Source organism: Pteropus alecto, unplaced genomic scaffold (assembly GCF_000325575.1).
Source record: "Pteropus alecto unplaced genomic scaffold, ASM32557v1 scaffold7, whole genome shotgun sequence".
NCBI classification, from domain to species: Eukaryota; Metazoa; Chordata; class Mammalia; order Chiroptera; family Pteropodidae; genus Pteropus; species Pteropus alecto.
In genome coordinates this window covers 1995641-2021999 of record NW_006494614.1, presented here as the reverse complement: position 1 = coordinate 2021999, position 26359 = coordinate 1995641, and the positions used below count along the sequence as shown (strand labels likewise).

Genomic DNA, 26359 nt, shown 5'->3' with positions numbered 1-26359 from the left:
ACCAAGAGCAAGTTATAAGAATAGACATAAAGTCCTATGTTTGAAAAACAAGGACACATTCTATTAAAAAAAGCAATGTTCAGAGAAAGACTGATAAATGACCAGACAAGTTCAAGACCTAGAAATGGTTTACCACATGTCATTGATTTGTTTGAGTTTTTATATTTTAAAATTCTAAGGGGAAAATCATTCCACATATCTTCTATATCGTCTTTGGGGTAGGATCTGGCCAAGATACAACTTAGCCATTCCCTGATTCTATAATTCAGATTTATAAGGCTGAAATTGTTAATGAATTCAAGATAAAAAGGATTGTTAAAAAAAGACAACAGAACCAAAATGGAGTCAGCTATGCTAAGCTCCATGTAGCCAAAATGAGACTTACTATCTAACTTAATTACAGTTTTAGCCTCTCTCCAAAACGGAATCTTAAACCAGTCAATCTGGAATTACCTGGTCAGCACCAGTGAGTTAATGTGCTGGGACCCCTGCCATCCCCTAAAGGAAGATGACCTTGCAACAACAAATCTACCTTTTGCTAGTGTAACTTCCTTGTCCTGCTCCCTTTTGCCTATAAAAAATTTTAAGTTTCTACAGCTCCTTGGAGCTCCTTTCTATCTGCTAAAAGGAATGCTACCCAATTCATGAATCACTGAACAAAACCAGTAAGATTTTCAAAATTTATTGAGTTGAAATTTTTTAAATAGGTTCCAGGCCCCAAAATTAAACCTATTAGCTTTTAAATGTCTCCACTATGTATATTTTTATAAGTATTACTAAATTTAAACATTTGAAGTTTCCTTATAAGAGCTAATATTTGTGGGGGAAAATATAAAAATTTCTTTGTGTTAATAAGCAAATTTCCCTAGTTTTCTATAATTTGTTTAATCATATAATTGCCTAAATTTCATCTGACAAATAGGTCCATTATAGTCTATAGTTGTTTCACATGAACAAATCAAAAACAGTAATCCAAATCTCCATGTTTTCTACTTTAAATATTAATAAAAACTTTACAAGGTCTACAAGGTTTGCAAATGTTGAAATAAAATCAACACTTCCCCTTTCTCCTCCTAGAAAATATCTAAGGGCAAAAAGAACAAGAAATGAATAGACAAAGTTCATTTTCAGAGAAAACAAGAGACAGCTGAATAGCCAAGTCACAAATTAGGTGGAAGGGCTCCCACTTCAAAGCATCAGAAATCAAATAGGATTGCACAGAAAAGGAAGCAGAGAATGCTGCAGCTGTCATTTCAGAGAACACTGGATGATTCACGGACATAAAATAAAACCTAAATCTCTGTGCTGCAACAACAGTGGCAGGGCGCCCCTATATCCAATTTTGAGAAGAAACAAAAGGGAACTTCTCATTTACTAAGTGAGAAACAAAAAAGCAAGCCATTATTTGCAGGAAATAGTCATGACTCTATGGCAGTTGGGGAGGACAGACACTTTGGATACTGAAAAAACCCAGGGCTGCATAATCCTGTTGGTTAGAAAGAAGTAAAGGCCAAATGAGCTCAAACTCAAAATTCCAGTTGGGTCTCAACAGTGCACTGGCCCTCCTTCTTACATAAATATTCTAAAACGTACTGGCCCAAGAGAAGCAACCCTACATCAAAGAATAAGTAATCAAAAAAAAAAAAATCTAAGCTGTAAAGTCTATGCTAGGATAATGTAAGAAAAAAGAAGAAAAGGAAAATCGTGGCACAGCAATCACTGCCATGAACTGAAAATACAAAACAGAAGCAAACACTCTAGCATGAGGCAGAGAAACAAGAGCAAGCAACTGGTGAAGTTCAGGAAAGAAGTTAAAGAAAAAATAATAAAAAACCACAAAAATGAAGGTAAAACTAAAAAGAGCATAAGGTGACACAGAAAATGCTGAAAACACAGTAAAAGATAAAAATGAAAACAACAAGCAAAATGAAAAGGAAATAGGAGTTTTAGAGGATTTGAGAAAAATGTAACTACGGAAGATAGGCAAAGGAGAGTTAACATAATAATCAGAATTCCTGAAGAAAACTATATTTAACACAAGAGAATAAATATTTAAAGATACAATTCAGACTTTTTTCAATACAGCCTTCTAGCTATTCTGAAACACTACCCAAGTTAAAAACACATAAAAATGGAAATAACATATTAAAACACCTTTTTAAATGGAAAGCTGAACTGGTAAGAAAGTAAAGAAAATCCTCGAGGCCAAAACTGAAGGCATGAAGCTATAAGTAAGCCATGAAGCCAGAAGCTCCCCGGGGTCATCTGACAACCACTGTGGCTCGAAGGCTTAGTTTTAACAAGCCATGAAAAACAGAAGAAAAACAAATAAAAAGCCAATTCTAAGTTACTTTAAAAACTAAACAAAAACTCAATAAAAACACCAATAGGATTTTTTGGAACTTGACAAGCTGATTTTAAAGATCATGCAGAAAATGGTAAAAATAAAAGGCAAAGGATTTATTAAAAACATATATTGTTCTTTTCTGAAATAATATTTACGATAATAGATATCCCAATTTACCAGCAATGTCATCCGAAGAGTCTTCATCATGAGGTATAGTAGGCCTTTTACTTCTTTTGGCTTTCTCAGGTAAAGCTTTAGATGGCTCTTTCACCCGCATCTGTTATTTACTGAAAAAGTTGGGGAGGGGGGGAGTAAATACACTTTAATTTTCAAAATTAAAATTTTATGTATTTTACTTAATGCATATTAAAATTAAAATGACTTTGATTTTAACTGGTTTACTAAATCAATAGAAGAAGAGCAGGAAGTCAGTTGAAACCAAAGAAATGTTTATTAAACCAATATACAAATGGCACATTACATTTGACTTTTACCAAATACTCCTTAGATATATGCTGTCCAGATGAGTGAAAAAACTAACGTTTTGCTGAATGGAATAAGTGCTGCTTCTGGGTCATGTGCCCCCTTTGCCCTTTCTCCTGTCCCACTACTTAGGGAGATAGCAGGAGCCAAGTACATTAGAGCCAACCTACCTGCACAGTATGATCTAGTGCTGGACTACTGAGAGAGAAATAAATTTCTATCTTTTTAAGGTACTGCATTTTTTCTCCTTTTTTATTATGAAAAATTTTAAACTTCCACAAAAGTTAAAAAACAGTGTAATGAATACCAATATACTATCTAGATTCCACATCTAGTACATTTTGCCATATTTGTTTTATCTAAATATCAGTGTGCACAGACATATATGTATATATGTTTCTGGCGAACTATTTGAAAGTTGCAGAGAGCACGTATCTCTTAAGACTAAGGTTAGTCTCCTTATAATTATATCATTATCATATCTAAGAAAATTAACAATTCCCTAATATTATCTCATATCCCATCATATTCTAATTTCTTCAGCTGACCCATAAATGTCTTCTATACTGGTTTTTTTTGTTTGTTTTTAATAAGGATTCAATCAAGGTTTACTTTGTGCTGGTTATAACACTTTAGTATCTTTTAATCTACAATTGTTCTTCCCATAAAAGGAGAGTTAACAGTGCTTTACTTTCCAAAGACACTGGCTTTTTTTTAGAGATCAAGGCAGTGCACATGAGTCGCCTTGGAGAATTTGTTAAAATGTGGATTTTGATTCAACAAGTCTAGCACAGGACCTGAGATTCTGCCTAAAAAGCTCCCAATGGGAAGTCATTGCTGGAGGTCCACAGACCACGCTTTCAATAGCAAGGCTGTGTAATGTCCCACAGTGAATTTGACTTTCTTCATGGTGTTATTTACCTCTATTTTCAATATATCTTAAAAACTCCATTAATTCTAAAGATTTTAGATATGAGTTAAGCATTTTTTTTAACCACATTATTTTGGAGTCTCTGTTAAAAGTAGCTTAGCCTAAATCCTAACTAACATCACCCTGCTCCATGGCCAAGCTACATGGTAATTTTCATGGTTATTTATTTATTTGTTTTTATTGATCATGGTGGAAGAATCAATTCAATAACAAATTCTGAATCTTGATTTAGTTGTACCATGTGCCACATAAGGGAACTTTTGAATTTATCATTTTAAGAGCCATTTCTTTAAGTCCAAGGGTCATCACTACAGAACTGAGCTGCGACAAATTAAGGCCTTCAGGGTCACAGGGATGTACAAGGCCTCTGAGTTTCTTGACCACTTCATTTCTGACTGCCTTCTCCCTCCAAACTCCCTCAACCACTTACCTTGCAAAATCACTAATTCACGTATTCTATTCTCTGATCACAACTTTAAGTCCTTGAAGCTTGCTTGTTCAACCACTTCTATTTTCCTTTAGTGCTCAGGCTAACAAGAAGCACTCGTATCTCAACAAGTGCTCCCATGATCACTACAGCAGGGAAGGGAGAAAGGGGACGTGACAAAGGGAGTTCTGGTTCTTGAACTTCACTTGGAAGTGAGACATGTCATTCTGCTCATATTTTACTGGCCAAAACAAGTAATATGTTTACATCTAATTTCAAGTAGACATGGGGAGAGGGGGAGGGTGGGCACAAAGAGCACAACCTTATCATGTACCAATAGAGAACAGAACGTATGTGCATGGCCTGAATAACTACCACATCACCCCAATAAAAGAACCCCAATCCTAGATGAACCCAATTAACCACTTTCTTCATATCTGCATCTAAATAGGATGAAGAAATTCTCCTAAGAAAGCAGATTGGGTCCACTAAATTCTTAATCACAATCTCAATTGGATCAAGACATCCCATTATCTACTACATATTCTGGTCAACTTACCTACTCCTCACTCTCCCAAACCTCCAACTCCTCCATCACCCCATTCCTCAAAATAAAATCTAGTCTTCTATTTTACTGAGAGAAAAGAGACAATCAGATGGCAAATCTGATCTTTCCATCCCCAAACTTACAAACTTACCTCCAACTATCTTAACTTTGTATCCTGAGAAGAGACAGACATAACTAATACAGAAAAATGGCCCAAGAGAAACTGGTCATATTTTTTTTCCCAACTGCAGATAAATTCTTGATAAAGATGAACATTAACACATAGAGAATGCTGGCAGAATTTAAAAAAAAAAAAAAAAAGAACCAAGTATTTGACCTACAATCTATAAAAGACCTGTGCCTTTTTTCAAAAAACATGGACTCCAACTTAATATGGTAATGTAGTCAATTTCCAGTGATTTTTCTGACATATACAATATGTCTAAACATAATCATTTTGGACAGTAACCCACTACTTAGCAATCACTTATCTGTATAGCTTTCTTTTTCAATTCCCCTTGAAAGCAAAAGGGACAAATTCAATTATTAGAGCTTCAAATACTTTCTATCACCAATATTTTGCCTGCGAAGTTCCAAGACCACCCTCACATTTGGAGATTCACTAGAAGGACTCACAAAACTCAGCATATAGTTGTACTCATAGCTAATGTTTATTTGTAGCAATGTAGAATGGGCATACAGCCTGATCATAATGGAAAAAGCCACAAGCAAGTCTGGAGACAGATCATGCAGGCTTATATCTGTCCCTCCCAGAAGGAGTCAAATTCCAGTAATGTCTGTGCAATGTTTTTGCCCAGGGAAGCCAATTATAGACTTGCAGACCCAGGATTTTTATGGGGCTGGTAACTTCAGCACAAACCACATTGTACAGCATAAACCACACAGTTCCCAGAAGCCAAAGAAGGGTTAACCTTGCTTTCAGGCCTTTCTAAATATAGCAGTCTCAGGCCTATAGTGTTAACTCTTTTCGGCACAAATACATTCTGGTCATTTTTCTCAGGTGGTTTCCCAACCAAAGTTTTCAGTTTTCAACTTCAGCATTACTCTAACATGTCTTTTCTTTAAGGTAGGACATTCAGTTAAGTTGTTTAGAAATGGCTGATTTTTAAAAACAGTTTATGTAAACAGAAGCCCATATTCTCAGAAGAAAATCTTTTTTCCTACTCTTGGACTCTTGAGCAATTATTTTCAATTGTGTGTGTGTTGAGGGGAACTGATTTAGAAACCAGGCTCAAAAAGATGAACAGCATTTATTTATTTTTGCTGTGCATTACGCTACGTTCTTAGCACCTGAAAGATACCCCTCTTAATCCTCACGACCACCTTTTGATATAGGTTACTATTATTTCCTCCATTTTATATTTGAAACTGAGATACATATAGGTTAAGTGGCGTGCAGAGGTCTTGGGGCGGGTTAAGTGGTGAGTGGGGATTTGGATCCAGGAGTCCGCCTACAGGGCTTCTAATACTGCACGATGCTGCCAGAATCCCGTGGTTAGACACGCTTCCTCCCGTCACTTAAAAAATATACCAAGTTTCTGAAGAGGAAATGCGTAGTGAGGAGACAGCGCTGGAAGGAGCCCGGAAGGGTGTCAGGACGCCAAGCGCCTGGGTCAAGGTGAGGCGTGGACTGGGGCCCCGCCCTGGCGGCCCTCTCCCGCCCAGTCTCCCCCGACTCCTCCCGCAGCCGCATGAATACCCGGCCGGCCCGGCAGCGCTCACACGGCCCTAAGTGACAGCCTGGCTCCCCTAAGGGTCCAGAAGATGAACGGGAGTGCGAGGGTGGCCTCTCTCCCAGACCTGTCACGCCACAAGGGGCTGAAGCCGCGAAAACGAAGACAGAAACCGCGACGACCCCATGGCCGCGAACCAGACTCACCCCGCCGGGCCGAGCCTCCGCGTCTACAACCAGAAGAGACTGCGCTTGCGCCGCTGTCCCGCCAGCTGGTAGGGGCGGGGCCTCGTGTGACCGCCCCCACGTCTGGGTAGGCGGGGTCTGCCCCTCGCTGGGCTGCTCACCCGAGAGGGGCGTGAGGAGGTGGGGCCCGGCTGCGGTCGCGCTTACGTTCTCTTCACGGTGGGAGCCCGTAGGCCAGGACTAATCTTTGAAGAATAGCAATAAACTCCAAATTGGATCCAAATAGTGGCCTGGAGTGCACACAGCTCGCGTCTTCCCGGAGTCTGAATTAAGTCCTAGTCGTTTCTGGACACCTGCTGGGACATCGTCTGTTGCACTCTTCTGTTCAATAAAGTCACTTCTGACATCCATCGTTTATTACCTTACTTTTCTTCGGTATTATTGTCTTACCTGTTGTTCTCACTAGACAGGAAATTTCTTGACCTACACCTATACATCTTCAAAGCTTGATTATTGGTTAAAGTGGTTTGCAAGTTGCATATGTTTAGTAAAAGTAGTTAGTTTGAAAACATTTTGTTTGAATGGCATTGCAAACATAAACACTAGTTATGGATGAGCTCTACAAGTCTTTCAAAACTCTTCAACAGGAGTCAGATGTGACGTTATGGATACAGCCTTGGATTACGAGTCAAAAAATAAAAAGAGATAAACCCAAAAAACTGGATTTTTCCTTAAAAACTCTAATTCACTTCTTACAAAATACTTAAAATTGTTTCAATGTAGAGAAGTTGACAGAAGAGGTTACTAGATTGTTTACATTATATGTATGGAAACCATTCACTCGACAAATATAACAGTATAAATATTCCAGTCACTCTGCCAGGTATAGGAGTACATAATCATGTTTTGCAGTAGGGGGACTTTTTTCCCTAAGGAAAGAGAAAATATTCCCCAAATAAAAATAGGTCATGTTGCGGTGTAATTTTGAAGGCAAAGTTGTCTCCTTCATAAATTATCTTAACATCAGATTTCAAACAGACGTGGAGGGAAAAAAAACTTGCAAGCAAGCTAACCTAAATTTGCATACTAAATTACATTGCTGTAAAAGGAATTTTTAAAAAAGTAACATATTGAAATCCAATTTAGAGTAAAAAAAATGAGAGGTTTGAATTAGAATGTGAAATTTTAGCTTCTCTTCTTCATAAAAAGAAATTGAGGGATTATGCAAATCACCATACAATACCTATACTTAAATTGTTCCTGGAAATGACAAAATTCCAAAGCTATCTTGATTTCCAGCAGATGTATTCTTAGCATGACCAAAATCTCCAGAGGTTGCAATCTCCATTTCAACACTTGGAATGAGTTAGGGAAAATTGTCTAACACTAAGTTTTTATTTCTGATGGTCTTCAAATTATTTAACTTTTCACTTAATTGAAAGTAAAATTTACTATTCGATGGATTCCACAAAGGAAGGAAATTATTTTTAAGTAGTACCCGGTAAGTATATTTTAGTGTTATTGCAAAGACATTATGACTAGACATCAAATAAAAATACAAATTTGCTTAAGATCAGCTGCGTATATATTTCAAATAAGGTTAAATACCTTAATTTTACCATCATTGTTATTCCTGGAAATATATAGAATACTAAACTATAAGTTGTACATATATCTTTTAAATTTTTATTATGTGTTTTTGAAGCTATGCTCTTTATTATAAAAGTAATACATGATAGTTTATTATGAGGCTCATCTTTTTCTCCTTCCCATACTCCCATTTCCCTTATTCAGAGGTAACATTTTCTCCCCTCTGTTTGCTGTTTCTTATGTAGAGTTTCAGGAATTGTCTATGCTTTTGTACTCTATTTTTATGATTACCATTTGTTAAAAGAAAACAGACTATATTACAGTCTATATTCTATTCTACAACTTGATTTTTTTCACCTGACAGTATATCTTGGACATATCTCCACATTAGCCTCATTCTTTCGATTAATTACTTAGGATTCCAGTGAATGGATGTATTATTTTTTTCCCCAATAAGTCCCCTATTAGTGTATATTGATCTTTACCCACTTACGTAAATATTTTTAGTAGGCTATTGACAGTGGAAATGCTGAAAAAGTTGCACGAAAGGCAATATATTTTCTAATTTTTTATTTGATTTGTCCTAATATCTGGGGACTTTAAGTGGACTTAGAAAGAAATGAGAAAGATCCCAAATCTCTTAAAAATCCTCTCCTTTTCAATTGTCTTTCACTTTTCATATGGCAATAATAAAATGAGTTGTTTGAGAATTAATGATTGAAATCAACTTGGCATTTGTAGACCTTTCCCAGAAGATTAAAACTATTTCACTCCCTTTCATCTCACTTTAAGCCTTGCTTACTCTCTCTGAAGGAAGAATTCAGACACTTGTCTGAGGAGCAATGATCAAGACTCTCTTTTGACAAGACTTTTTTTGCTCTAAGGACTCTTAAACAAAATTTGGCACTGAGCTAGGTACAGGAGGGCATATTTATTGTTTCCAAAAAAAAAAAAACACACACTGAAAAATATTTCTCAAATAATTAGTTATGAACATTGGAAAAAATTGTTTAGTAATACATGCTCTTACAAAAGCATATTTCAAATTAAATGTGATTAAGGTCAAGTATATTGTTTCCATATCTGTGTCTATATTACCTGAGTTTTATGATATATTTCAGGACAGCTTGGGGATGCCATGGAGAGTACATGAATCTACAATATATGATGACATCTTGGTTCAAAGTTAATCCACAAAATAGATTACACAGAGACTATGGTTAAGCTCCAAAAGATTTGGAAAAACATAATTATAAGTGATGTCATTGGTATAAAAATCTGAAATGGTTTTACTAATTATTAAATAATTGAAAACTGAATAACTTAAAAGTACATGCTTAATGAAATTATTCTTTGGACATATACTTTAATAATGCCATTTAGAAATTAATTTTCAAATTTTCCACTGAACGAGTTTACAGTTAAATATAGCTTTCATTAAGCTTGGAAATCAAGTTGAGAATAAATTAAAAATAAGTTCATAAGAAGCTATGTAGTAGGCTGAATAATGCACCCCTCAAAGATATTCTAATTCCTGAAACCTGTGAATATGTTACCTTACATAGCAAAAGGACTTTACAGATATGACTAAATTTAGGATTTTGAGAAGGGAAGTTACCCTGGATTATCTGAGTGGTCCCAGTGTAATTACAAAGGTCCTTGTAAAAGGGAGGCAGGAGGATGTGAGGAAAAGAAAGGGATATATATGACAACAGAAGCAGGGATAAAAGTTAGAGAGAAACGTGAAGATGCTAAACTGCTGGCTTTGAAGATGGGGAAGGGGACCACTAGCCAAGGAATGCAGGCAGCCTCTAATAGATGGAAAAGGTAAGTAAAGAAATTCTCCCCTAGAGGCTTCAAAAGGAACATAGGCTTGTTGACGCCTTAATTTTAGCCAAGTGAGACTTCTGACCTACAGAACTGTAGATAATAAATTTGTATTGTGTTAAGCCAGTACATTTGTGGTAATGTGTTACAGTAGCAATTGGAAATGAACCCTTTTTAAAACAGTTGTACCTAACCTAACAGAGCTCTCACCAAAAATGATTAAATATCATCAAGTTGTGGTGAAAAGATGACAGCATAAGAGTATTTTACTACCGACATCAGTTGAACCAGCTATTGGCATTAAGAGCAATTCTGAGGAAAGACCCCATGTAGTTTCCTTTAATCCAACATATGAGAATCCTGTTATAAATTGGAGAAATTTATTTACTTTAAATCTTTAAATATTACCTTTGGTATATTTTCTCCTTTCTACCGTTAAAATTTGTCCTTAAAAAATAATTATCAAAACCAAAAAGGCAAGTCTAACCCTTAGTTTCTTTCCAAACTATTTTAAATTTTAAAGCAGGGCATGTTTGGGTCAGCGATTGTGGCAGTACCGGGTTCGGCCGGCGCCTGACTAGAGGGCGCAAAAGAGCCGGCGCGGCTCGCCTGGACGCCGCGGGAGGAGGAGCAGAGCAGTAGGAACAGGTGGTGGAGGAGGTCAGCAGCTCCGCGGCCGCGAGAGGGCCATGTCGCTGCGGTGGTTGCTGCTCCGGAGCGCGCGCCGCGGGATCTTTGGGTCCGCGGAGGCTGCGCTGTGGGGTGAGCTCGGTGGTCCCTGGGTAGAGGGAGAGCGCCTAACCTCGGCCCCCAGGGAAGGGATGTCATGGGTGAGGGCGCTCCGCTTCCCTAGACTTCCATTAAAAGTCAGACCCATTACTCTCGGTACGTGGGGATATAGCGCTACTTAACAGTTCCTGTTCCTGCAGATCGCGGGCTACCGGGGGTCTGGGGATGCCATGGGGGATGCAGCAGAGGGATAAACATGGCTCCAGGGAGCTCGTGTAGGAAGGCATTTATAAAGGTATTGGTACTTGACTGAGCAATGAAGGTCAATTCGCGACTCCAGAAAGTGAGCAGATGGCGAGTTCCCGCCCCGGAGAGACATAATGACGGGCCCATTGTGACTCAGTGAAGAGCAGCGCTCATAGCTTGATGAAACAATCACTTAGAATTACGGCATGTTATTGCTATAAAAGCACCACCCCTAATTTTACAAATGGCGGAACGGAAGACAGCAAAGCTAGTTGGGGGACGCCTTAGGTCTAGAACTCGCTGCCTCACTCTCTCCTCACAGGTATTCCATTTTAACTGTTGGTACAGCCACTGTAATTTAAGATGTACTTTTTTCCTATGCAAATGCTTTGTTGTTTGGTTTTACCTTTGTTCAACAATCATTTATTGAGCACCTAAATCTTCCAGGCCTCCTGCTGGGGATACAGCCTCTGCAATTAACCATTTTAGGGGGGAGTGGCGAGGAGGACAGACATAAGTAAACAAACAACACACAAAGCCCAGTCTAGTGAGACTGCAATGGAAGAACAACTGACTCTACCCGAATTGGAGAAAGTGTTAAAGAAAAGGTGGCTTTTCATTTTTAAAATCCTACTAGTAATACATGATTATATTTTCATTATATTAAAACAAAGCACAGCATAAGTTCCCTTTATATGGCCTTCCCATCCCACTCTTCCAGATATGGTTTGGTACAAATCCCTCTAAATACTTTTCTATGAGTATGCATAAATAAATGTACACATAAAATACATATATATGTTCTATTAATATAAATCTATATTATAGATCACATTTTATATATTATTTATAATATGATCCACTCTGCATACTTTTCTTAAATTTTTTCACTTAAGTATTCAGAAGCTTTCCATGGCAACGCATGTAACTCTTTTAACCACTGCATATATTCCATAGTATGGATTACCACAGTTTATTTATCCAGTCTCCTACTGATGAATGTCTTGGTTTCCATTTTTTGCTATTATAAAAAGTTATTCAGTAATTATCAGTGTACCTGCCTCTTTGTGATATGTACAAATATTTTACTAGAATAGATACTTAGAAGTGGAGTTGTTGAACCACAGCGACACCACCACTTGATCTTAAAGGAGAGTTAGAGTGTGCCACATAGAGATGAGGTAGAAAGGTATTCTCTTCAGAAGGAATAGTGCGCATATATCATGAAGAAAAAATGAAAATAAATATTTACTGATTGTACTATGTAGCTTATTTAAACCTCACAGCACCTCTCAAAGATTAAATATTATTAATCCCATTTTGCAAATAAGTAACTAAGTCCCATAGAGTTTAAGTAATCTGTATAGGGTTACAGAGCTAAGTGGGCAAGCCAGGATTTGAACCTGGTTTATCTGACTCTAAAATCCCTGCTCTTACCACTAAAACAATGTAATTAGAGCACATGTATACTTTTTTTTCTGTGCTACGGCCCATATTTGTTTAGTATGTTCGCTATATTTCAAGAGAATTATATCTGGTAAATATTAAGATCTGGGTAATAACAAGCTTTGATTTAATAGTGTTTTACTATTCATTGCTTTTTTTGGTAAAGAAAAATGTTTCAAAGTCATACATTTATGGAGATTTTACCTGGAAGGCATCTTAGAAATAGTATAACTCATTTATTTTATAGATCATGAACCGAGCGAGGCTCAAGCAAAACAAAACTTAAAACATGGAGAACTGTCAGTTCAAATAGCTAGGCAAGTGGCATAAAATCGCATGCACACTAAATGCTCCTCTGCTCAAGCACCTCTTTACAGAAGGCTTCTATGTTTATCTATTCTTTATATAAGTGAATGAAGAGAAAGTACTGAGTTTTTCTGTTTTAAAGCTGGGGTTTCTTGGATGAACTTTCAATGTCATTCCTTGAGGTACTGAGTTCACCCCATAGCGAGTACAGGATTAATACCTACAGTACCAGAATTAGCTAAAATGCATATAGGAAGTTCAGGTACCATCCTACTCCTCACAACCACCTAAATTCAGAGATAACCAAGGTCGGAAGAACAAGAGAAATGAGCTAGGAAAGCAGTAGTGGGGATGGGGGTCTCATGAGGATCAGGTCATCAGATCAATACACTCACCCCATCCTGTGCTTCCATTGACCTGTGACTGTTGGTAGTAGACAACAGGGTGCTGAGTGTTTAGGACAGGGCTAATGACTCAGAGGTGGGATTTTATTTTCTGCTCTTTTTTAATGGTGACAATTCCTTTTTTATTTTATTCAATTTATTTAAACTAAAAAAACAAAACCAAAAACCACACAGTTCACCCATTTCTCCCCTACCTCTTGCAAACTTATCTGTTCTCTATGAGCTTGTTTTTTTAATATACATTTTTTGGATATGAGACATAATACAGCATTTGTATTTCTCTGAGTTATTTCACTCAGTATAATGTCCTCGAGGTCCATTCATGTTGTCACAAATGGCAAGATTTTGTTTTTTATGGCTGAAAAATATTCCATTGTATATATGTATCACATTTTCCTTATCCATTCATCATCAATGGACATTTAGGTTGTTCCATATCTTGGCTATTGTAAATAATACTGTAGTGAACCTGGAGGTACAGATATCTTTTTGAATTAGTGTTTTTGTTTTCTTTGGGTAAATACCCAGAAGTGGGATTGCTGGATACAGTAGAGAAAAAACAACCACCTGTCCCAGTCTTGAAGGAGTGCCTCATGTAAGATATGAACCTTGTTGTTCAGCCCTGCCTTAGTTCTTGGTTATCTCTTATTTTGTGCTTGTCTAAGCAACCTATTACATTTTTAATAGCTCCCAGTAGTTGAGGACATGCCAAGACTCAAAAGGGAGGATCTCAGGCTGGCTGGAAGTCAGACCTTCAGGCATCAGCTTTTAAAAGTATGCAGTTGAATGCAGTTCTGTGGGAATAAAAATTTATAAAAATGCAGTTCTGTGGGAATAAAAATTTAAGCCCCGTAGGCCATTAGAGCCAGGCAATCTAGCTCTAGGCCACAGTCACAGAAATCAAGACTTGAATATTTTTGATGTAGCTGGTAATTGGGGCAGAGGAGGAATGAAGAGGAGGATAAGGTTTGATAAATTATGCTGGTAAAGTAGGTTGAAGGACTTGGACTATACCTGTACTAAGGAGTTTGGACTGTAATGTAATGTAGCCTGAAGGAAGTACCCAGGTAAGGTTAGAGTTACCAGTGTGGAAACAACAAAATTACAGTTTATTCAAAAGTTGGGCTCAGAAAGGCGAAAATCAGGTACAGTATGTATTACTCTTGCACTCTCTCAAGAGAACCACACATAATCTCTGAGTAAATCCCAAACAGCCTGTTTTTCTTCATTGTAGGAGCAGATCACTGTTTCTTTGGTTGAGCACCAGATAAAGTGGTTGATTTACAAGTAGAGGCCATGTGGTGCAAAAAAACACACTATAGCTTTAAATAAAGAAATAGAGTAGCTAGAGGCTCATATGAAGAGAGGCCTGGAGGAACTGAGATTCTTTAAAGGAACATGCTTGCTTCAGGCTTCTTGGCTCAGAGTAGAAAGGCAGGAAATGAAGTCTTTGCTGATTATATACCCTGTTCTCCCCTAACCCCCACCCCAACCCAACAGGAGTATAGCTGAATTAAAGAATATTAAATGTCAGTTTAACAAGAAAAATATAACTATCTTTGATTTAGTTACACAGGTTACATGCTGTGATTATGTTTCCCAATGGTCAAGTGCCACAATCTTGAATTTAACATAATTATTTAAATTACCATACTTTTCCAGTTTCTAACAATGAGGAATAGTTAACAGGTATGAATTCAGCCTGCTGGCCCTTTATATTCTGGGATTCTGCAAACAACTGGTTGAATGAGAAATAGTTTGATTCCAAGTATTTTAAGATCTAATCTTAACAAAAATGAACAAACTTTTTACAATCTGAAGACATAGGGAAACCTATAGTTTGATTTTTAAAATGTATTGTGGTAAAATATATATGACATTAAATTTGCCATTTTAACCATTTTTGAGTGTACAATTCAGTGGTATTAATTATATTCACAATGTTGTGCAACCATCACCACTATTTCCAAAAATTTTCATCACCCCAAGTAGAAACTTTGTACCCATTAAGCAATAACTCCCCATCCCTCCTTCCTCTAACCCCTTGGAACCTCTAACCTACTTTCCATTTCTATGCATTTACCTGTTCTACATTTGTGATATGAAGAATCATAAAATATTTGCCCTTTTGTGGCTAGCTTATTTTACTTAGCATAATGTTTCAATATTGTAGTTTCATGTCGTATGTGTCAGAGCTTCATGCCTTTTTATGGCCAAATAACATTCCATTGTATGTATATATATCATTTTGTTTACCTTTTGTTCTATTGATGAACACTTGTGTTGTTTCTACCTTTTGGCTGTTGTGAATAATGCTGCTAGGAGCATTGGTGTGAAGTATCTCTTTAAGTCTCTATTTTCAATTCCTTTGGGTACATACCTTGGATTGGAATTGTTGGGAAACCTGTATTTTTAAGCTATTGTATTTGTTCACTTTTGCTATCGGTGAGTGAGACAAATGAAAAATAGAAGAATGCCTGGTTTTTACAAGAAGATATGGTTTTCAAAACTTATTTCTGGCTTTTCTTAACTATTTAAATGGAACCACGAAGCATTTCTTTTGGCCTATGGGCACTGCAAAAAATTTACTGAGACATTAAAGGATGAGCTGAGAAAGTTTAGGAACCTCTGATTTATACAAAATATTCTCCAACTAATTTTTTTTAAATTTAATACTATGTTTTGGACAGCTTACATTAAACAATATTCCATTGTATAAATGTACTGCTTATAATATAACCATTCCCTTATTGATAGCCTTCTAGCTTATTTCTACTTTTTGATATTACAAAGAATGCTGCCTATGAATATATTCTAACATTCTTATATACATTTGTATATATTCATGCTAATATTCCTAAATGTATTTAGGATACATTCCTAAAAGTAAAATTGTGAGGTGAAAAAGGTATACATACTTAAAATGTTATTACTGCTCAATTTTCCTTTTCAAAGGCTTTAACATTACTCTCAGTAGTGTGCCTGTTTCCTCATCTCTCACCAATATTTGCTTTTATCAATTCTTTTAATTTTAAAAATCTGACGAAATTTTTAAAAATTTTCTTAAATCCTACATTTCCTTAATAAGTAGTGAGATTGGACATCTTTTTCTTTTTTACATTTTATTGGCCATTTGTATTTCTCATGTCCATTCCCTGTTCTTGTTTTGACTGTTTTTCTATTGGAATTTTGTCCTTTTTCTTATTTATTTTTATGAGCTCTATTTTATCAGTATTAATCTTTGTCTTTTCTATGTTACAGATATTTTCTTTCTGCCTGCCATTTGTCTTCTAATTATTCACTGTACTTTCCCCATATATAAATTCAGCATTTTTCTGAGGTCAAATCTTTATGACTTCTGATTTTTGTGTCATGTTTATAATGGCCTTCTTATCTCCATATTTACATGATCCGCTTATGTTTTCTATTACTACTTTTAAGATATTAGCTTTTAGATTTAAATTTGAATTTATTTACCTGTAAAGAATGAGGTAATAGCCTGCGTAAAGTTTCTTCCTGATGGCTAGCTAGCTACCCTACATATTGGTCAAATAGAATATAGGCATGCACTGCATAACAACATTTTGGTTAATGACAGACTGCATATATGCATATACGGTGGTCTCATAAGATTAGAATGTAGCTAAAAAATTCCTATGCCTAGTGACATCGTAGCCCATGATCTAAAAGGATTTGCCAAAGATAAGAAGGTTGTAAAAACCAACAATTCTGTGGTTGAGATGGCAAACAGCTTTAACCCAGGATAAATAAGGATGACACTGAGGAGCTCCTAGAGGTGGTTCCTGAGGAATTGACTAAGGAAGAGTTGTAGGAACTGGGACAGGAATGCATAGCTGCAGAAGAGGCCAGAGAAAAGGAAACTGCAGGAGAATAAAAAGAAGAACCCCCAAGAAAACCCACGGTGAAAGTTTTAGCAGATTTTGCAGACCTTGACAGTCTCCTTAAAAAAGTTTGAAAACATGGACCCCAACACTGAAAGGTTTTCATTAATAGAGAGGCATGTTCATGGTGTATTATGTGCTTACAAGCAATTCTATGATGAAAAAAAAGAAACAAACCAAGCAGACCACCATGGACAAATTTCTGAAGAGTGATACCTCCTTAAGAGCCTCAGGCAGGTCCTTCAGGAGGTGTTCCATAAGAAAGCATTATCATAGGAGATGATGGCTCCATGCGTGTATTGCCCCTGAAGACCTTCCAGTGGGACACGATATGGAGGTGGAAGGCAGTGATATTAATGATCCTGACCCTGTGTAGGCCTAGGCTAATGTGTGTGTTTGTGTCTTAGTTTTTAACAAAGAAGTGTAAAAAGCAAAAAAAAATTTAATTAATTTTAAAATAGAAAAAGGATATAAAGAAAGAATTTTCATACAGCTATACAATGTGTGGTTTAAGCTAAGTGTTGGGAAACTTTAAGAAAATTATGAAGTTTATAAAGTAAAAATGTTACAGTAAGCTAAGGTTAATTTATTATTAGAGAAAATTCTTTTTATAAATTTATATTGCCTAAGTACACAGTGTTTATAGAGTTTAAGTAATGTATATAACTCCTTAGGCCTTCACATTCACTCACCACTCACTCACTGACTCACCCTGAGCAACTTCCAGTCCTGTAATCTCTATTCATGGTAAGTGCCCTATACATATGTCCCATTTTTTCTTTTATACTATATTTTTACTATACATTTTCTGTTTAGATACAAATTATTTATCATTGTGTTTTAGTTGCCTACAGCATTCAGTACGGTAACATGCTGTACAGGTTTATAGCCTAGGAAAAATAGGCTATACCATACAGCCTAGGTGTGTAGTAGGCTATGCCATCTAGGTTTGTGTAAGTGTACCCAGTGATGTTCGAATAATGATGAAATTGCCTAATGATGCATTTTTCAGAATGTTTCCCTGTCATTAAGTGACACATGACTGTATAATTTGAATTATCACTGTCGTTACCAGATACTGAATTCTCATAGATAGTATATTGTGGGTCTGTTTCTGGATTTAGACCTTTGAACCTTTTTCTATGCCACTTTTACACTGTTTAAAACAATTTTACTTTATGTTTAATATTTTAAACAGCATTTTAAGCACTCATTACCTTATAGTGGTTGTTTTGTTGTGAAATATGAATATTATTAACAAATTTTTCGCTAATTTTTTATTTTTTTAAATCTTTCGGGTTTTCTTTCATTTTTAATTTTTTAATTTTTTTTCATTTAATTTTTAAAATATAATTTTGGACCTTCAGAAAAGTCAAAAAGTGAAATGGTATTCGCTTTATTTCTATCTAACTTCCCCTAATGTAAACATTTTACATGATACAATTACTGAACCCAGGAAATTAATATTGATATAATCCCACTAACTAATCCACACACCTTATTTAAATTTCACCAGTTTGCTCACTGATGCCTTTTATAATCTCAGATCCGACCAAGATCCTACCTTGTATTGTCATGGTTCCTTAGTCTGCTTCCATCTGTGATAGTTCCACAGTCTTTGTCTTTTATGACCTTGACACTTTTAAGAGCGCCAGTTAATTTGTAGATTGGTTTGTCTGAGATTTTTTTCTGATCAGGTTCAGAGTATGCATTTTTGGCAAGAATACTAAGGAAGTGATGATGTGTTCTTTTCAGTGCATCGTATCGGGAGGTACATATTGTCAACATGTCTTATTACTAGTGATCTTTGAATAATTGGTTAGTGGTATCTTTCAGGTGTCTCCCTTTGTAGTTCGTATGTCCTGTGGAGATACTATTCCATTTGTCATCATACTTTCACCCACTAACATTAATATCTGTCAATGGTTCTTACTGCAGCAATTATTCTTGGGGTGTTTACCCAATGATTTTTCGTTTTCATCATTCCTTCACACTTATCATTTGAAATAATCCCTTCTTCTCACTTATCCATTCAATTATATACTTATTTATTTTGTTCTATGGGTTATTACCCATTACTATATTGTTATCAATTATTTAATAAACAGTGCTATTGAGTACTTAAAAGTGGTTTCAGATGGAAGGTCCTCACATCTAACACATGGCCAATTATCTTCACTTGTAAGAGAAAATAAAATTAAAATTTTCTTAATATTTTAACTTGGATCAGGGTAAAATTTACAAATTATTTGCACAGTTTAGTTGCCAAATGCTTTATGTGTGTTAACAAGCTCCCCCCAATTAAGGGGTTTGGAGAGAGTAGAATATGGAGCTGGCACAAGACCAGCCATTAAGCGCGCAGAGCAGGATAGGGCTGCATCTTGCTGCTCAGTCAGGCTGTGTGCAAAATACATACATCAAATACAATTTGGTAAAATCAAAAGGTCCAAGAATCGTTAGCTGACTGGAACCAGGGGGGAAATTCTCTTGACCTTCTCTTTCCAGATATTAATAGTGATATCATTTTTAAGGTGACTAAATTATTTTATTCTTTCCAGGTTTGAAGTCAATAGAAGGAAACTGCCACAATTTTTGTACTACAGTTTTTAAAGATGTCACGTATCTGGAACTTAAAAACCTCTTGAAATCCAAAAGTATTATGTTAATTGATGTTAGAGAGACATGGGAAATTCTTGAGTATGGAAAAATCCCTGGGTCTGTCAATATACCATGTAAGTGACATGTATCTTAAACTGACTTAATACAAAAATGTATATTCAGTAATTTGCTGTATCTAAAATTTAATTGAAATTCTTAACATTTCCTTTCAGTGAATGAAGTAGGTGAAGCTTTGCAGATGAACCCAAAAGACTTCAACGAGAAGTACAATGAAGTAAAGCCATCCAAATCTGACAGTCTAGTGTTTTCTTGTTTAGCTGGAGAAAGAAGCAAGAAGGCTCTGGACACAGCAATATCTTTGGGCTTTAACAGGTACATAGATGAAGGATAAAAATGGGTTCAGGGATATATATTGCAAAGTTTCACATGTTACATTTTTATTGGCCTACTAAAGAATTTCTTATAATTACTGTATTAGCAATGACAGGATAGCTAGACTAAGAGCCTCTATCTTTTCATCCTACTAAAAAGTAACACAATCTTTTAAATAGGCTTAAAGTGTAAATAGTATGGTGAGTAGCCATTGCATCTCTAAATCTCTAAAGTTCTTATTTCTAAAGTTCCTATCAAATCTTGTGTTATAAAGCAGGAGAAAACGTCTATAGCACTAACTATTTGGTGTATGTTTTCAGTGCTCAACACTATGCTGGAGGATGGAAAGAATGGGCAACCTACGAATATTCTGAGAAGAAACAAGGAAACTGAATTTTGAAATACAAGCTGGCTCTTTCCTTGCGTACATACAGCCTAGCATAGGGAATGAGCAAAAGAATGAAAATCTAGCCTGGCACCACAGGCTAATGGAAAGGGGATTCTGTATGTCAATTATTTGTTGAATCTTTTTCTCAACTGTAAATTAAGACTATCATTTCCTCCTCCCGACTTCCAAAGGCTATTGAGGACTAAGATAATGCGACTTGCCATGAAACATAAAGTTTGGGATTCTAGGAATTAAATTTAAAATAGTTTAGTATAGTCTATGGCCATGCCACACTGAACAAGCCTGATCCCGTCTGATCTCAGAAGCAAAGCAGGGTCAGGCCTGGTTAGTACTTGGATGGGAGACCACCTAGGAAGACCAGGTGCTGTAGGCGCAAAAAAAAAAGGGGGTGGGGTGGGGATTGTAAACTGACAAGGTCCTTGCAATCTGCAAAGTCAACCAAGGGTTGCCTTGCCTAAAAAAAAATAAATAAATAAAAATAGTTTAGTATAGTTCCTGCGATCTAAGTAGGTGAAATATGAACAACGAAAATAGATGAACAGCATCCAAAGACTTATGGCAGTGTTGCGACCAGCATGGTAGTGATATAATTTTGAACTTAAAAATTAGTATGATCTATGGAGATTGAAATCAGAACAGTGATTGCTTCAGTGGAGGGAAAATTAAATGGAAAAGGCAAGGAGGGAAATTTCTAGGGTGATAGAAATGCCCTATATCCTGAGGTTTTGGTACATAGGTATAAACATTTATCAAAACTCATTGAAGTAAACACTTAAAAATATACATTTCCTGTAATATCTTAATTAAAAATAATGAAAATAGGAAAAAGTTTAAATGTAAATGACCCCCACTAGCATGAGTATATTCCTTTGGAATGTTAAGTCTTATACTTGCTAGTACCCTAGTGTTCTAGTGGTAAAACAAATTTGTGCTTTCTTCCATCTGTGCCTCTTCAGACCCATGTGCTTTCAGTCTCATTTATGTAGTCATTCAGGCCTAGCAAGGCCTAGCAAATAATTGTAAGGACTTGGTTTGTCCTTATTAAGCCACTGGAGATCTGGAGTAGGGATGTGAAGTGATCGCCTTGAACTTCTATTGCTGTCAGTCTAGTTCCCATAAAAGCAAACTCCCTACAAGAACTAGAAAAGTTGGCAAGTACACACTTCTCTTTCTCTGTCTCTCTCTCTCACACACACATACACACACACTCCATGTTAATTCATCTTCTACAGCTTCCCTTCTTCTTTGATCATAGCTCTTCAAATCTTCTCTGCGTTAGTAATTCTTTGATGCCTTTAAATATATTTTGTTTATATACTTATATAAACAAATATTACTAGAGCAAATATACTAAGGTGGCAGAGATTTGAAGAGCTATGATCCCACAAAAGAGGAAAGCTGTATGGAACAAGTCACCACTGAAGTACTGCAACAATCAAAGAATAGGAATCTGGGGTAAATACACCAGGCTTTTAGTTGGAACACCTGAAAAGCTATACTCTAGGAGCAGAGGTGAACCAGAAACTGACCAACCTTCATAAAAATGTAAGGCCAGCTTTGAATCAACTAAATCCCTGAATGCATTAAAGTGATCTTCCTGATACCCTAAAGGCCTACCAGAAGTAAATCCTCTCTTGGAGAAAGATACCATTATCTAGCTACAGCAGGGGTTGGCAATAGTAAATATTTTAAGTTGCCATAGGTCTGTTGCAACTCAAATGCTACTGGAGCACAAAAGCAGCCATAGGCAATACAGAAACACAAGTGTAGCTGTATTCCAATACAACTATTTATGGTCACTTAGGTTTGAATTTTATACAGGTTTCATGTGTTCCAAAATACTTTTTTCAATTATTTTTAAACCATTTAAAAATAAGCAAACAATCTTAGCTCAAAGGCCAGCCAAAAACAAGTGGCAGGCAGAATTTGGTCCATGGGGCACAGTTTGCAGATCCCTAAGCCAGAGCCACAAATGATTCCTACAGGTTTTCATATACAATTTCAGAATTCTGTCAAAACTTACTAGAAATAGCAGTAAATAGGACCTCATGATTGAAAAATGAGAGAAAATAGACACAGATCCACAAAAGAGCTACATATTTCCAGACATACTTTAAAATAACTATGGTTTATATATTCAATAACTTAATGACAAAATGGAAAAAAATTATTAGAGGAATAGAAGCTATGAAAAGTATCAGATAGAAAAATCCAGAATTTAAAAATACAATAACTGAAATAAAAAACCCAGTAGGGGGTAGATGGGTTTAACAGCAGAAGCTGATGAGATTAATAAAAGTGAAAAAACAAGTACACATATTAACATGTACAGCTCTCACAATGTTGATAGAAAAAGCAAATTCCAGAAACACACTGTACAATAGTGTGAAAACATGCAAAATAATACCATTATGTACGTATGTACATCTGTATATATATATGTATTGTCTAAATTATGAGAATAATAAATATTAATTTCATAATGGCTTCCTTTGGGGAGAGAAGAACATAGGAGGCTTTAACAATATTGTTACTATTTTATGTAGCATGTTTGGTGGGTAAACAAATACTTATTATTCCTCTCATGTTTATAGGATAGGAACTTAGTATCCCTACTTGGAGGCACGTACACCAGACTCTACCATAATACCTTTAGATTCCTGGTACTTTTTTTAAAGAAAAAACTTATGATAATGTATCCAATTTGGTATCATACATATATCCTATACTCAAATATAATATACTTGTGTATTTTTGAAAAAGCAAGGGGTTAACAAATTAGAATAATTTTCTATATTAGATCAAACTTACAAAGATTTTAGTTGTTATTCTGAGATAAAAATTTAACAAATTCACTGACTTTTAAAATAAAACTCTTAAGAGTAGAACCATTAAGATGCCTCAAAACAAATATATAGCACATGATTTAATATCTCATTTAACCAGTGTCTGTTTTAATCAGAATATCACTTTTACTCTAATATAAGGGTAGATCAAAAGTTTCAGAAATGTAGAATAGCCAGATTAATTTTAAATACTATATGTACTGTACATTATTTTCATAATGAAACGTCTTTGAAAAAGTGGCAACAGTGGACAGCCTGAGTTCTGAATTAATCAAAGTATCTCAGGTTTTCTTCATTTACCTGCCTTATGATCTGTGAGGTCTCTTGGATTCTGTGATAATGCACCCTTTTGCTATGTAGTATAGACTGGATAGGGGTAGGATCAGCAGCTAATCTGAGAAATTTGTATTATTAAGGACAAGTGGAAAACTGAATGCTCCTTGTATCCAGTAAAAATTATTTTTCTGTGTCTAAAAAGGACAGCAATTTATTAGTGGAAAAATGTAGTTTTGTCACAACCCATTTCAGTGCCACGAGTTTCTTCAGGAGCAAGGTAAGAATGGAAAAGGGAAAAGAAGATTTTAATAAAGTATTATAATGGTAGAATCTGGCTGAAGTGGAATCCATGTGGGAATAATACCTTTCCTCCCGACCTTACGGTCTCCAAGAACTGACAACTTCGTTCATACCACCTCAGATAGCTAGAAGCTTCTGCCCTAGAAAAACTGACCCATTTCAAAGAAAAGACTTCAGAATATGATAGAGGGTGGAAAGGATGGCAAATGAAAAAGTTTTCTTGCTCCTTTAACCCTACAATGAAGCCCACTGCTGAAGAGTCCTACTCAAGCCTCTCTGTGCCTCTCATACATGAAGGATCCTGAGACAATTAAGGCAAGATTGTAACTTGAAAGACCAAACCAAACAGAAAAAAGCAACTAGCAGGAAAGTGTTAATGCAAGGAGCAAAGAAAAATTTTATACCAAAAACCCTAAATTAATATCTTTAGAATAACACATTACTCTCAAACAAGGACAAGGTGCTATTTAAAAGAAAAAGGAACTTCCAATGAACCTTTGCTCAGGAAATTTCTAGAGGATGTACGCCATTAAAACAAAGGCATAAACAAGCAAAGAAAAAGTTGACTCCCTTTATTTTTGATACCTAAACAAAAAGATGAAGGACTCAAAGGTCTCCCTGCGAGTGATCTGGGGAATATATGAGTAATAAATGATTCTGATGATAAATTAATAAAAGATACAAAGTAAATTGAACAAATTACAACCAAGGCAATTACTTCCAAAAGACAAAAATATTCCAAAAGGAAATGTAACCATAATATACAACAAAACACAACACTATCTATGCATCCTTAATGTTGAATATGAATTTAACAAAAATTATACAATTAAATTAGATGATGGGAGTAGAAGTCCCAGTGTAGAAACAGGTTGGGGGAAGAGGGAGAATAGGGGTATAAGAAAGTGAAATGTTCATTTTCTGTAGTAGGAGGTTAGTAAATATTTACAATTGAAAAAAATCAAAAGCAGAAGCAGCAGTATGTTTAAGTATTTAAGAGCATGGGCCCTGGAGCCCAGCTGCTCAGGTTTTAAGAATTAGAATCTAATCCAAGCTTGTCACTTACTGGGCTTGTGATTAAGTTACTTAAAATTTTCTGTTCCTGAGCTTCATCTCCAAAATGATTGTTCTGTGAATTAAATGACTTCATAATGTAAAGAACTTAGAATATACTTGTCACATATTCAGTGCTCAATAAATGCTATAATTATAAGCTTGTTATTTGGAAATGTGGAAGTAACAGAAAAATATCTAAAAGTTGCTCAGCAGAGCAGGAAAGAGAAGTAGGGAGAATGGAGCAGTGGTCTAACATTTTCCTTATATCTTAGAGCAGCGCTGTCCAACAGAATTATAATGAAGCCATTATGACTTAATTTTCTTACATTTAAAAAAGTAAAATAGGTGATATTTAGTCCTATGTAAAAAAAATCATTTAAAAATATAAACTTAAATATTTTACATTTTTTGTTTTGTACTATTTGAAATCCAATGTGTATTTTTTATATTTATAGCACCTCTCAATTCAGAGACTAGCCACATTTTGAGTGTTCAATAGCTACATGTGGCTAGTAACTATCACACTGGGCAGTACAGCCTGTGGTGATATTTGATTTTAAAAAACAATACATATCATCAGTGGCTGCTAAGTCACAGAAAGAGACAACCAGATACAATATGCTTCCTGATGAAAGACCTTATACAGAGTATTCTTAAAATAATTTTTAACCAGAACCTGATCAAACCTAAATTTAGGTTCAATTACCAATTTATAGAAAACACAGGACAAAAGAAAATGTTAAATGGCACTTGAAGGACATAATCAGCAAACTCCTTATAGTGGTAAATGCTTAGTAGACAAGCAAACCAGAAAGGGGAATTTTAAGAGACAAAGGAATCCAAGAATTTTAAAAGATTTAAATAATTTATCAATGAATTGCAATGTGGTCCTTATTTAGATCCTGACTAGGATAATTTTTTAATATTTATGAGAAGTAAAAATTTGGACATGAATATTTGACTATATAAAGTTATGACTAATTCTTATTTAGGTACAGCACTTTCTTTAAAGAGTTATCTTTTAGGAATACATACTGAAATAACTATGGATAAACTGATACAATACCTTGGATTTGCTTCATTTTAAAATAATGTGCATGTTGGAGGAAGTGGGTGGGAATTTAGATGAAATGAAACTGGCCATGAACTGATAATTGTTGAAGCTGGGTGATAGGTACATGTAGGTTCATTATACTATTTTATCTACTCTTGTATATATTGTTTTAAATTTTCTCCAAGAGGTTGAAAACAAACTACAAGTCATATGTATTAATTTTCAAAATAAAAAGTTTTTAAATATAGCTAAGCTTAAAGGAAAAATTAGGGTTAAGTCAATGACTGTGATATACAGTCACTGCTCTTCCAACCCAAGCTGAACCATAATTCCTCTTCAGACCTGATGAGAGCTTTTTTCATA

General features: G+C 35.6%; 2 protein-coding genes and 1 pseudogene across 6 annotated transcripts in view; 2 read left to right on the top strand and 1 right to left on the bottom strand.

Moving 5' to 3' along the window:
* The window catches only part of USP45 (ubiquitin specific peptidase 45), a 62059-nt gene extending 55330 nt beyond the window's left edge, over positions 1 to 6729 (bottom strand). For 2 of the 4 annotated variants that reach the window (XM_006926275.3, XM_006926276.3), the window contains exons 1-2: positions 6636 to 6729; positions 2525 to 2634 (exon numbers count right to left, since the gene is read on the bottom strand). In XM_006926275.3, the coding sequence (XP_006926337.1) occupies positions 2525 to 2624 (100 nt within the window). In that variant the 5' untranslated portion in view covers positions 2625 to 2634; positions 6636 to 6729. Of the gene's footprint in view, positions 1 to 2524; positions 2636 to 6635 lie in introns of those variants that run through there. The other 2 variants (XM_025042634.1, XM_025042637.1) reach the window with 2 other exon arrangements.
* Positions 6730 to 10644: 3915 nt separating this feature from the next.
* Positions 10645 to 20625, top strand: TSTD3 (thiosulfate sulfurtransferase (rhodanese)-like domain containing 3). 2 transcript variants are annotated; one of them, XM_015600318.2, is made up of 4 exons: positions 10645 to 10793; positions 19623 to 19796; positions 19896 to 20055; positions 20376 to 20625. In XM_015600318.2, the coding sequence occupies exons 1-4, from the start codon at positions 10721 to 10723 to the stop codon at positions 20446 to 20448; spliced, it is 480 nt and encodes a 159-aa protein (XP_015455804.1). In that variant the 5' UTR covers positions 10645 to 10720; the 3' UTR covers positions 20449 to 20625. The 2 variants fall into 2 exon arrangements, with proteins under 2 accessions (XP_015455804.1, XP_015455805.1); XM_015600319.2 differs by lacking the exon at positions 10645 to 10793 and adding an exon at positions 10838 to 10916.
* Positions 20626 to 20718: 93 nt separating this feature from the next.
* Positions 20719 to 20837, top strand: LOC112474635 (annotated as a pseudogene).
* Positions 20838 to 26359: the final 5522 nt, after the last annotated feature.